Genomic DNA, 13123 nt, shown 5'->3' with positions numbered 1-13123 from the left:
ATGATTGAAAATGACAATCCTTTGAAAATATTGCATTTTAAGAAAATAACGTCATGTCCGGGTATTTTTTTTTAAATTACACACTACACTGGCAATATGTCGGGTGTTTTTTTAAATTTCACCTCGTAGTAGGCGTTGAAGAGTCGATTGTGAACGCACTACTCGTGTAAAACGTGTGAGATTTAAACAGCTGATCCGTGAACTGTAACCTGTATAGTGCGTTCACAATCGACTCTTCAACGCCTACTATGAGGTGAAATTTAAAAAAAAACACCCGATATGAACAAACATAAAATTCCGAGATTATTCGAAAGTTTAATGTACGGAATCTGGCATTGAAAATCTGTATTACTGGTAAAAACCCCAATTGTAAATCTAAAATGTAAACAGGGTGTATCTAAAATGTGTGTGTTAATTTTAACACGTAGCAGAGCTTGTCAAATGAAACGTTTTTTCTAATTGGACTTATTATGATAAATAAATTAACCATCAAAATCTATACCCGCCTGTGGCTGTGGGTAAGGGAGAATTTTTCTGTGTTGTGATAGAAACGGAGCCTTGTTAAAAATGTTAAATTGTTATAGAAGAAAATATATAATTTAAAAAAAATGGTTACGAAAAAATAGAGGCTAGCTAATTACACAAAACGACTCGGTTGGTAAAAATTGGAAGGCAAAAAATCTTGGAAGACTTGGAAAATGTTACAGAGAAAAGCTTCTTAAATTGGGGAGTTCTTTCAATGGTTAAAATTAATACACGTATTTCAGTTACACCCTGTATATTTCACATTCAGAATTAGAGCTTTCGTGGTAATGCACTCTTCAAACCCTAGATTTTTATTAAACGTTTGCATAATTTCGAAATTTTATATTTAAATCTTAAAATTAACAAACATTTCTGTTTATACAGGGTCATTATAAATTATTGTAGTCAAAGCACGCCATGCATGCCCATCTCAATTTTTGATACTGTCAATGTCATTTTTTAGGTGAAAATTGCGGTGATGAGAATTTTATTTGTTTTTTTTTTTAATTAACGATTGAATCCAAAAATATTGAGTTGTTTTGCACCCAATTTAACTCCTGTGTGTGAACGGTGTGTACTCACTTATTCACACCATTTTGATGTTTTTTATATGGAGCGGCAACCATTAATTTTACATTGTTTTTACGCCTACTTGAACTACAATCATTTATAATAACCCTGTATTTTGAGTAAGTGTGAGATTTACAAAATGCATTTAGTCCTATTATGAAATATTACAAAAAGATAATTCAAATCACTTTTTAAATTTTCGTACTTTTTACTTAATTTTTCTGAGTTTCAGAATTCGAAAAAAATGATATTCAACTCAATTGTACTATTTTGGAAGAAAGATCTTGGGATATATTTTCAACAGTAAACATTTCTTGGAAGTCGGTTTATGAGACGCGATGACTTTTTAATGAATCATAATGGTTCCAATTATTTTACATTGAATGTTCTAAATTTTAATGTCTGCATCTTATGAACAAAAATGTCGTTTTTCATTTAAGCCACTATCGAATTAAACTAATATTTATCTACTGATCATTACGTTTCAAATATTATCTTAATAGACCTTAATGCAATTTGTAAAACCTTCACATGTGCACCTAAATCGTTACGTTTCTTGTTTTAGTATAGATAAACTTTTTACCTAATATTTACAACTAAAATTTTGTTAATCTACTAACGTCTTGAAATAATCCCTACTAGTACCTATTTTTAATATTTACCGTTCATTGGATTGTTGCTTTTAGACAACCTATATAAATAATCCTGGCTCATATTTTTCAAACTGCTCGCTTTTTGTTTTCTGCTAGCTCTAGGCTTTCTGCCCATTGTTTTCAATTTACTGCCCATGCAGCTTCCGGAGTTCATGCTATTGACAGTGTTACCACTGTTCATATTGTTCATATAGTTCACATAGTTCATATTGCTCATATAGTTCCTACTGCTCATATTGTTCATATCGTTCATATTACTCACAGGATTTACATAATTCATATTGTGCATCGTATTGTTCATACTGCTCATAATATATCCGCGATCTGCAGCAAAAAAGAGAAAAAATTTAGTTAACAGGTCCAAACAGTTGTTTATCCCTATATCAGAGAATTCGAACAAAAGAAATGAAAAAAGCACATTCATACATACATAACAAATTTTGACTGGTACCTTGTTTCGGGTGGCAAAAATAATCTAAAAATAGAAACGTAAACACGCTCTAAAGAATTACTTAAGCCAAGGTAACAGAAATATAACGATTATATTGTTGAAGAGGTAGTAGTAAATTAGTAGATATACAGGGTGTCTCAAAAATGGCGCCCAATCTGCTAAGGGTCTTAAAGAATAGTAGTCTGGTAAGATAAATCTCAATACAAAGTTTGATCGGAGCAATAGATTTTGTACAACTTGCTCTTAAATATGCTGATTTCAAAGAGATGTAGGTATGTCCTTTATTCACAAATTTTGAATGGTGAATTATAAATCACTTTACTGTTTTAATTTTTCAAAGACCCCTTTGGGTAGTGCAATAACACAGTATTGGTTAACGGCTCTTTATTTTTTTTTTAAATAATTGTATATGTACTTTCCCGTTGGAATGGAAGTGTTATTTTGATTGGCTAAGGCGAATCGCTAAAGAAGACTTAAAGTTTAAATGCTGCATTATCTGACCATGACGATTTGGTTTATTTTCAATTACCGAGCTCATGTGTTAACTCAGATTAGCATTTTATCGGCGAGTGTGTGTGTTTGCACTGACTGAGTGCACCCACTAGTTTAGGGGAGGTTCTGGATTACTCTAAAACAAATATTTTCTTAACTTTCAACATGGGCGGAAGGCGAAAAAGTCATCATTATTACACACGCCATTAATATGGCATCGAAAAAAAACCGAAAACACCAACAGTACAACCAAATTCCATTGAAAACGATCACATTTTACACGATCAGGTGGAATGTTGCCTTAACTGTTTGCGTTCACAGCTACAAATCCTGCACTTATGAAATAAATGCGCGATTACATCTCCACTTCTGGACCTCACATCCGCGTAAAAACAGAAATGCAATCCGCAGCATCCGAGCGAAATTCCTAATTTAAAACTAAGCGAAGATGATGCGGCGAGCTGTGAGCGGCGGAGGCCCTCGGGGCCCGTCAGGATCGAAAGTACGACACGGAGGATTTTCTCGGTGCAATTTTGTTTGGGCGTCTGTGGGCATCGCCGTCCGCCCCCGCCTGGGCCGCGGTCGAGAGAAAGAGGGTCTGGAGCAGGACGTGGAGCCGCTCCTGGTGCAAGCAAAGAGAAGTGCCGTGTCAGAGAGAAGCTGAGCCGATTACCGGGGTGGTGGGTGGTCGTTGGCATGGCGACGGCTGTGGCAGTCAGCGCCTGCAAGAACTCTCTTCTCTTGGAAAGAAGCCCCGTTGTCAAGGTGCATGTGCCTCGGAATAACACCGCGACCAATGTGGAGGTTTGACGTGGTGCAGTCAGGTGGTCGGACATTGAGAATCGAAACATATGGACGCTCGTTACGCGGGGAAGATACATTTCCTAAATCAATTTGTCATTTTAACTTTATTTGCAGAAGGGAGTACAGTTTGTTTTTTTTACGCGCCCACCCTTGTTTGCTTTCTCTCCTTTCGCCACTGATGTTGCATCTTTTCGGGGTCGATGGGGCGCGAAAAGCGTTCCAAATGAAAATATATGCGAGGCGGTTGTTTAAAATGAAAAGAAAAGAGTGTCCTTGCTGCACCAGGAAAGTTTTCGTAGACGATTTACTACAATCTTTAGATAGGTCTTGAAATAGATCTTAGTACTAGTAAGTTTATGTTTTTTGAAGAATATCGCAAATGAAACGCATGGCACGTGAGAAAATGTACAATAATATCGAGTAGCTAGAAAGAATACAAAGAAAAAGGGAATCTTCGCAGATTTGAGGGAATTTTTTAAAAATTTATCCGAGACACAGAATAAGCTCAACGATAATATGTATCAAAATATAAAATGAAAAATGATCTTCACAAATATGACACAAAACTTTTGTGCCTTTATTTCCTAGCAGTTCTTTTAATCACAGTTACAATACTGCTACACTGTTTAAACAGGTGCTGTATATAATGCAATAAAAATCAATAGGAAATATATTTTTTTAACTATTCAATAAATACCCTATCAATGCAATTTTTAAAATCTGGGAAGATAAGCAAATGATTTTAACAGTAGGTTGTCAAAGTAAAAATTAATTTCGCTTTTAGAAATAAATGCTAGATACAGAAGCTACAAACAGAGCGAATAAAAGGAATCCTTAATAAAGATATTCATAAGTAGAAGTAGTACTTTTAGGTATCATATTAAAGCGCAACATAAAATGCATTCACGTTGTTTTGGCTGTATGGGAGGCCTTGGAAATTTTGTATTTCATTTGATAGGAAAGCTGTTTGTTGAATTAGGTTATGTTTTTCTAAGTTTGAGGTTATAAATAGCGTCAATGTCTAGTGCATTGTTGTCAGTTTTACTAGTTTGCAATAGAAGAATAATCAGACAACGCGGGAAATTCAGTAACGTTTTGATAGGTCTGCATGTCAGGCACTTTAGTGATGGAAATCAAACAGTGTGTCCAACGTTAAAAAAAATCATGCCCTCCCATTATGCCAAAACAACATGAACGGTGTTTACTTATTTTATATTGAATATAATTATGTATTTATAGAATTACTGTGAAATTCTTTAAACTTTCTTTCGTAACTAGTGCCATCGATTATTTATGCAGTATAAAAAAATTAATGCGGTAAATTCACAGTAGCAGTGCAAATAATGTGATTAATGCAAACTCAAATTTAATAACGTGAGAAAGGGAAGAAATTATTTTTTTACAAATTGTCGTTAAATCAGTTGTAAACTATTATTGCTGATGGAAAAATTGTCAGCCTCGCCCCATTTTAAATTTGTGTGGTATTACCTACTCATTTTTAGTTGATAAATTGAGTGAGGGTCGCGACGGCAAGTGCACTTTTTTGAATATCGCATTCTCTCTTTCGCATTTTCGTTGACTCGATTAATATTTCACTTTGTAAATGTTTTCAGGCGAGTGGGCCGTCGCCATCGCCTGTTTCCGCTTGATTCCGGGCATTATCAATTCAAGTCCGCGTCTGAAAATCTGCAATGTTGAAACAGCACGTGCGAGGGGCAGATAATTCACGGTTAAAATACCCCAATAAAACATCAGTGATTCAATTTGACACCCCAGAGAGCGTTCATTGGCCAGGTGGTGGTTCCCATCGACCAGAATTGCTCTCGCTGCGAATCGAAACTAACTTGGCTACTGTATAAACGCAGTTATAAACCGAAGCAGAAATTCCATTTAGCCGCACTTCTACCGTGAACAATACCCCTTGCACCCTATTGCATACATTATATCCCCGACCCCCGACCGACGGGCCACAAACTTTCCAAATTAATATAATAAATTTGTAAAACGGCGCAGATATTATCGACCCAATCATATATGTAAAAATATGTGCATTTGTTCGTGACAACGGTCCTCGACTATTGTTTAAAATGACGGAGTAGGAACGGGAACCCGGATTAATCCGGATTTAGGATAGATAGCGGCTCGTGTTATCGACGGATCGCAGCAACACACCCAAAAATCGCGATTTTCATACAAACGCTACTAATCTAACATTTCGACGTTGTGACTCGAAGGAAAATCTGATTTGAATGACGCTTGTCGAACAACAATCACGTACAAATTAATTTATGAAAGCTGCTGTCACCTGAATCAGAATTTATAAATGACAGAAATACAAGCCATTTAATTCTGACAGCGCATAAATAAGTTCATCTGCGTTCAATCCATTGTGACGTTCTTTCTCATTCTGCTTTAATTAATTTTGTAAGAACTTGTTTCGGATTTCGGCTCGGCTCCAGACACTCGACTCCAAATTCTCTCTTAATATTATTGAATTGTTTGCTGGAAGGACGCGACCGTCGGATAATATTGATGTGACTTTAAGGGTCATCGAGTAGTAAACATACACTAAACATATACTGTACGTGAAGCCTGTAAATAACACAAGTGACACGACACTCGGGAATACCGGGCTTCTTTGCTGATACATTACAGCCAACAAACACACACGTTGTGATACCTACACATCTTAATTTAATTAGTTGTCATTTATACAATTTTACAAAATGGGCCGCAAATAATACTCTACGTGGGAAGTGTGTGCGGCATTTTTATGTCTCCAATTTGTCAATTTATGCCGTCTACAGAACTACACAATTTCAAAAACGAAAAGTAAACACGTTGCCAAAAAAAATTATTTTTCTTTAAAAGTTGAAAGTAAAGACAAAACAAATTTGCAGGGTTGACCAGAAACGTAGACAGTTCTTAGTTTAATAAGCTTGTATTAGAAAAAACTTAAATGATACTTATCCCACTAATTTTGAGTGGGATAAGAACTTCATTACAGCACGCATTTTCATTACCTCTCTCAGTGGGATAAATGAGTTTCATTACCTCACTACTCACTAAGTAAATCCTTACCCACTGAGTGCGGTAATGAAGCTCATTTATCCCACTGGCGAAAATCAATAAGATTTACCTTTTTTTTTAATTTGAGGCGGTCTTAGATAAAATATTGTACATAACACGTGGGCTAAAGCATATTACAGGAAGTTTGTGTGATTACACACTCGAGTCCTGTAATATTGCTTTTATCCCACTAATTATGTAAAAAACTATTATGTTACGGTGCAATAATTATGTACTTATTTTTAAATTTTGTTTAGTTATTGTCAGTATAGCTTTAAAAGCCTTTTCTAAAGCAAATGTTATTCTAAGATGCTGATCGTATTTTTCAAAGCTTTACTTTTTTAACATGAAATAATTTCCTTTTAAACTCTTATAGTAATCATTACGACAAATCCTGGAAGATGTGATTTTTTTGTAGAAATATAAGATGGAGTACAATAATTTTAAACCATATCGATGGCAGACAAAAATACCGTAGATACTTTATTTGAAAATTTCAGATTATACTTACTTGTTTCATTTTTCAAATAGCCGGAAAATTTTACAGCTTTATGAGTAATTGGGAAATGGAACTATTGGCTTTTCAATCAATTATAGTGTTTTAGGTCGAAATGCTTGAATCAATAATAGTTATTTACATTAGAGTACGGGATGTGAATTTTCCGGCACGACAACTGGTTTCGGGCACGATGGCGCAGCCGAGTGCCTGATTAGTTGGAGGGCCGGAAAATACGTCCCGTACGACATTTGTATTAGACTTTTCGGCTGACCAAAATATTAAATCTTTTAAAAATCAAGACTAATTTTATTGTAGAATTTGACATCGTCAATAAAGAATCGAATGCTGTGGAATCAATTCCTTGACGACCGTGACCGCTCATTTGTTTTTTTCCTAACAAATTATTTGCCGGCTAAATTTTCACGGTCGTGCTTCAAAATTTGATTTTGGTGTATTAATCGAGTGAAAAAAATGTCTAGTATATAATATAGAGTGAGTTAAATGTGACACCAGAGGCAGTACAACTAGTGGCAGGACTAAATTCTGAATTATTACCACAAAAATCGAAACAACGTTACATAGGACAATTTCTTCTCACGAAAGTATGTAATAACTATTCTTTAATTCACAAATTTTTAATAAACCATATTTTATTACAGACAGTTTTATTAATAGGTGTTTGTGGTGCCTGTCGCCGAAAGGAGTTATATACTCTGAAAATGAAAAATGTCAAGAGAAGATATTATATTGATAACTGACACAAAAACCAATATTTGTAGATCGTTTGCCATTACCAATCCAAACTGGGTTGAAACTGTGAAGAAATATATGGAAGTCAGGTTAAATTGGTATTAATAAAATTGACAAATATTTAAACCTTGATTGCCCTATGGACACAAGATTGAAGTTCCTAAAATGATTCATGATGACTGATGACCTTCCTTCAACATCAAAAACAAAATGTACTGTGTTGCAGCTACAGCTCAAACAATGGTGAGTTGTGTCACAAACTTCGATACAGTGCTTTAATCTACTTGAAATTTTAGCACTTGCTTCCAATATAACTATGTACCAGCAGACAATTCCATCACCAGTACCGTAAGAGAAGCACCAGTACAACATATTGACATTCAACCCAGAAGTAATAAAGCTGACAGTTACCAAATTGTTTCTGCATTGTTCTCTAAAGGGGAGAATTGTAACAATAATGTTTACAACTGTAATTTTACAAAATAAATTATGTTAATAATGTTGCAAATTATTAAAATGTCTTGTACTTAACCACTACTTCCTGGTGAAAACGAATCATCTTTCTTCAGGTGAATACAAGATTTTGGGGTTAGAATGTTTTGTAAATTTTTATTTTCCAGTTGCACTTTAGCACTAACAGCTAGTACTGGATAAAGTAGGTACACAAAACCATATATCAACTTCTGTGGTTAAGTTTTATTGTGCAATTTTGCAGATACTTATGAAATACCTGACAATTGTCAAACTTTTTGACATATACAGCTGCCAACCCAATAGGTTGCATTTTCCCTGTTACGATTATTTTCTTTTTCGATCGATATAAATTAAACAAACACATTTATCGGAAAAATTATTCAGGGAAACGTGTTTTTTTACACCAAATTAAAGTAACGTATGGACACTTTAATTTTAAATTAACTGTGAGAAGAATAAATCAACGGTGTCCGCATATTTTTCCCGTACTCCACCAGATTTTTCCCACATTCCACTAGAAATTTTTGACATTGTACGGGAAATCGCACCTCCCTTGACCTAAAGTGTAAGGTAACGCTATATTTCCCAGATTGGGAGGCCGAAAAAATCTTTCTTTAAGCTTTTGATATCCTGTAAATACTCAGTCACTTTTCCATTAGTAGGTAGATTGCATAGAAATCTTATTCGAGTAAGTAGCTTCTGTCTTTTGAAGACAAGATGGCCATGTTTTCAGATAATTTTTAGATCCAATAAACACTGAACTTTTCCATTTAATTTTGTTCGGTTTTATTATGTTTTTTCAAGGTTTACATAAAAAGTAAAATATTTAAGAGTATTATATCATCAATATTAAATTCGTTTCTTCACTTCACGTTGTTTGCTCTACCATTCATCGCGCAAGTAAATAAATAAAAATAAAAATTAAATTCAACTAACAATAGTTACAATAGTCAATATTTCCTAAAACTTATTATGGTAAAGTGTCAAAAAGCATTTATGACATGATATTAAATTTTTACAGACATCGAAACAAATTGGAAAACCTCGTCATTGTGCGGAGATTTTTTCAAGAATTTTTTGGTAAAATTACAGTCTGAATAGTTTTACTTCAGTAAAATAGGTACAGTTAATTTCAAAATTATAGAGTACACCTAATTTTCTACAGTGTAAAATGCACTTACATTTTTTGTCAAAGATCAATGTCAATTTTGACAAACAAAATGCCTAATCTAATCGAATACGCGAAAGTGGTCATTCTTTCCAATATTATAACATCGCGAAGAGCACCGTGTAGAGAGGATAAAACAAACAATATTATGGTGCTCTAAAATATATGTTGCAAAACTTACTTAACCTATATAAAAATATGACGTCTACATTTCAAAAAGGCATCTTTACATCTGGAAAAAACTCTAATAAATCGACTTCTTGATTTTTGAGGTGTACTCGATAATTTTGAAATTAACTGTACATTCATACATATTGATAAACATATTGATACCAAAATAATAAAATGCAGATTTCATACCCACGCTAAAATCCAAACATTCCAAACAATTTTATTACATTTTTGCATACACATATTTTCCAAACTTTCAGTATATTATGAATAGAAAATTGAAATTAAACTTAATTTAAAGAACGTGATCCAGTCTGTTCGTTTTTGTTCAATCTCTCGTAATGGGGTGTTCATTTAAATGTATCCTCAAAGTAAGTAGGCTTTGAAAAGTCGATTGTGGACGCACCACCATAGATTACGGATCAGCTGTTTAAATCTAACCTCACTTTTTGCGTTGTTTGTGTTTTTACTGTGCAGACTGACGAGTGATGCATTCACAATCGACTTAAAGTGTGTTTACACTATCTGATTTTCAATTGGAGTTTCTATTTGACAAATATAATTGAAAAAATATTCAAAAAGTCTCGAATGCATTCTATTTTCATATTCAGACTATATGATTTAATTTGTGAGTTTTCATTCGAGTTAATGTCATTCGCTTATTATAATCATTAAATTCTTCTTAAATTCTTCATTCTTTTATTATTGTTTTTAACACACGATTCTTGAGAATCCATTGGAATAATTATGTTTAAACAAACCGACTAGGCGAGTACAAAGCAATGAAGCAATAAACGCAGTGTGTGTACGGCATGCGACATATGACCATAACCTCAACTTAATTACACCAAATTGCATTGCGCATGCTCAATCACAAGAAAAATCACACCGAATAGGTGCTGTTCTATTCTGGAGCATTCGAGAAATATCGAATTCAAAATCAAATGCAAACTAGAACTGGGCCTGTCAAATGCGAAATCAAATAGTGTAAAGGCGGAAAACTATAACGTATATAAATCGAATTCAAAATCAAATAGAAAATCAGACAGTGTAAACACACTTTTACTCATCAATACCAACTTTGAGAATAAACTTAAATGAACACCGGATACTTAAAAATCTTAAAATTGATTACATCGTGATGTCTTTTAATTAAGAACCAATAAATTTTACCCGAACGTTATCCCTTGTAGCTTCTAACTAGAGTATTAAACACAAAAGACCTTGTTTTTTTTGTTTTATTAAAAAATATTAATATTTAATAACATATTCTGACTTTTATAAGAAATAAATAGAATGTAATGTATATTTACAGTATAATAGCTATAATCCTCCACTAATCTACTCTGAAAAGGAGTTTTAAAACTCGGTTCATCAGAATCAGTCTTTGACCGATTTTGATCTCTTGACTGTATTGTTACTAGAAGACAAAAAAAATCTACTTAATAAAAATGAAAAGCTATTATTGTCTATTTAATAACAAAATTAAACTCATTTCAAACTGTAAAAAACGGTGTCATTACTTTATTATATTTTACGAGTATTATTTAACCAAAAAGTATGCTATGCTTACGTTTTTTTACATACTATCATATAGTTGAATTTTTTTAATAAACAATTGTGAAAACGTTGTCTTCTTGGTATGAGCCAAACTGTAATTTTCATGATAATACGATTGGTCACATTGAGTGTCAACATTTTTTTATGTAACTGCGCTTGCGCCCTAACGAGCGAGAGTTTATTTCAAATTCGAAAAGGTTTCTCCTGATTTCTCATTAAATTTGTTTTGAAAATGAATTCACGGAAGAAAGGTACGGGAAGTGAAGTGAACATAACCTTAACCATGATTTGGTGTCAAATTGTTATACAACTGGTCCATATGTCCAAATTTTAGGGTGGTACAGTATGGTTTTTTACTTCATTTTGACACTGACAATTGTTTTTTAAAAAAATTTCACTATATGTACTATTGCGGGCAAAAAAAGTGGGACATCAAATTTCTGTCAGTTTTGAAAAATTCGATGTAGTTCAAGCTTTATTGTCATTTTTTTTGACACTATTCCAGCTGACAGTTTAAAAATTTATTTTATACTCCTATTTTACTTTTCCAAATGCCCTCTGCTTTTGATAAAGGTAGATTTTGATTGGAACTTTGCATTAAATAAATATTCACTACGTGCTTACTTACAATCATTCCCTTACAACCTACAATACTTAATGACAACGTCAATCAATTCAAAGTAGGGTTAGAATCAGATAAGGGTTATTTCACATTAAAAGTCAAGACAATGACGTTGATGTCCCACTTTTTTTGCCCGCAATAGTACCTATAGCACGTAACAGCACTAAATGTTTACTTAATTGAGGACAATGTAAATTATTGTAAATGTAGCTTTAATTCAGTAATTTAAAAAATTATAAATTTTTTTCGATTTCAGTGTTGAGGGTAAATTTCCCCTTTCGCATGAGTTTAACTTTGATTTGATGTATTATATCGCCGCCCCTGTTAATTGCATAAATTTACCTTGCGGAAAAGGGACACTCTCCAGATGCGAGCCCAGGGTGAACCCGAGGGCGGGCATGGGCATTCCGGAAAGTCCTCCGCTCAGTCCGGAACCAAGACCAGGATGGGGTCCGTACGGCGGTGCGTGCGGCACCGGTTGTTGTTTAACAAATCCTTGCATATTCATTGGAAGATAAAGGCCGCCTTCGCCAACACTTGCGGTGCACCCTCTAGTTTCTTCCTCAATTTGGGGGGACGTTTTGACGGTCGACAATTTCACTGCAACAAGAAAATGACATGCGGATAAAAAGGACAAGTCCACATTGTCGGCGGTCGAAAACAGTTACGTCTGACCGGTGCACGGACAAAATACAAAATTCTCGGTAAGAAAATATTGAAGTACGCCGCGGTTTCCGTTTTCTAAAGGGTCTAAAAGGCGCGTTCAAAGAGATAATCTGAAAGAGATGTTTTACCGACATTTGATGGGTTTTCGACTACTAGTTTGTTATTTCGTGAAAACAGGTAGCGGTGCGGAAGTTTTTAACGACTGCTTTTCAGCTTTTGCACTGCTTATTTAAGCCGCACAGGGGGTGGATGTAATGAAATAAACATGTGCGAAATATGGGTTAAAATGAGGTTCGTCGTAAATGGTGTGATTTTTTTTAAATCGTCAATGTCTTCTTGATCCGGAGATCAGTCAAAATTAATCCACAGATTTTGTTAGCGCTTAACCACTGCATTACGAATGCTAAATGATGTTGTAACAAGATTTAAATTGATGTTGTAGTAATTTTACGCAATTTACCATCGTTTTTAAATTTGGTTACCACTAAATTTTGATTTTGATGTATTTTATTTGCTGTTATAGGCAATTAATCGTGCAATCGTGCTTTGCTTTGTTTACTAGTTATTTATAAAAATTCTGTTTTGAATTCACTACCTTCAAAATGACATTTCGCGACCGCAACACTCAACCGCGAACGTAGATTTCGTG

General features: G+C 34.1%; 1 protein-coding gene and 1 long non-coding RNA gene across 5 annotated transcripts in view; both read right to left on the bottom strand.

Annotated features, from left to right (window-relative positions):
* The window catches only part of LOC138141573 (homeobox protein OTX2-like), an 89183-nt gene that overhangs the window by 7040 nt on the left and 69020 nt on the right, over positions 1 to 13123 (bottom strand). For all 3 annotated transcript variants that reach the window (XM_069062312.1, XM_069062311.1, XM_069062313.1), the window contains exon 3: positions 12151 to 12408. In XM_069062312.1, coding sequence (XP_068918413.1) covers positions 12151 to 12408 — 258 coding nt within the window. The remainder of the gene's footprint in view (positions 1 to 12150; positions 12409 to 13123) is intronic.
* On the bottom strand, positions 7445 to 8720 carry LOC138141168 (uncharacterized). 2 transcript variants are annotated; one of them, XR_011163026.1, is made up of 3 exons: positions 8346 to 8486; positions 7941 to 8280; positions 7445 to 7877 (listed from the first exon to the last, which is right to left on the bottom strand). It is a non-coding gene; the product is annotated as an uncharacterized lncRNA (long non-coding RNA). The 2 variants fall into 2 exon arrangements; XR_011163025.1 differs by having other exon boundaries at positions 7445 to 8280; positions 8346 to 8720.

The sequence above is a fragment of the Tenebrio molitor genome, chromosome 1 (assembly GCF_963966145.1).
Source record: "Tenebrio molitor chromosome 1, icTenMoli1.1, whole genome shotgun sequence".
NCBI lineage: Eukaryota > Metazoa > Arthropoda > Insecta > Coleoptera > Tenebrionidae > Tenebrio > Tenebrio molitor.
Note: the sequence above shows the minus strand (reverse complement) of the source record. Positions and strands in the feature narration are given on the sequence as shown.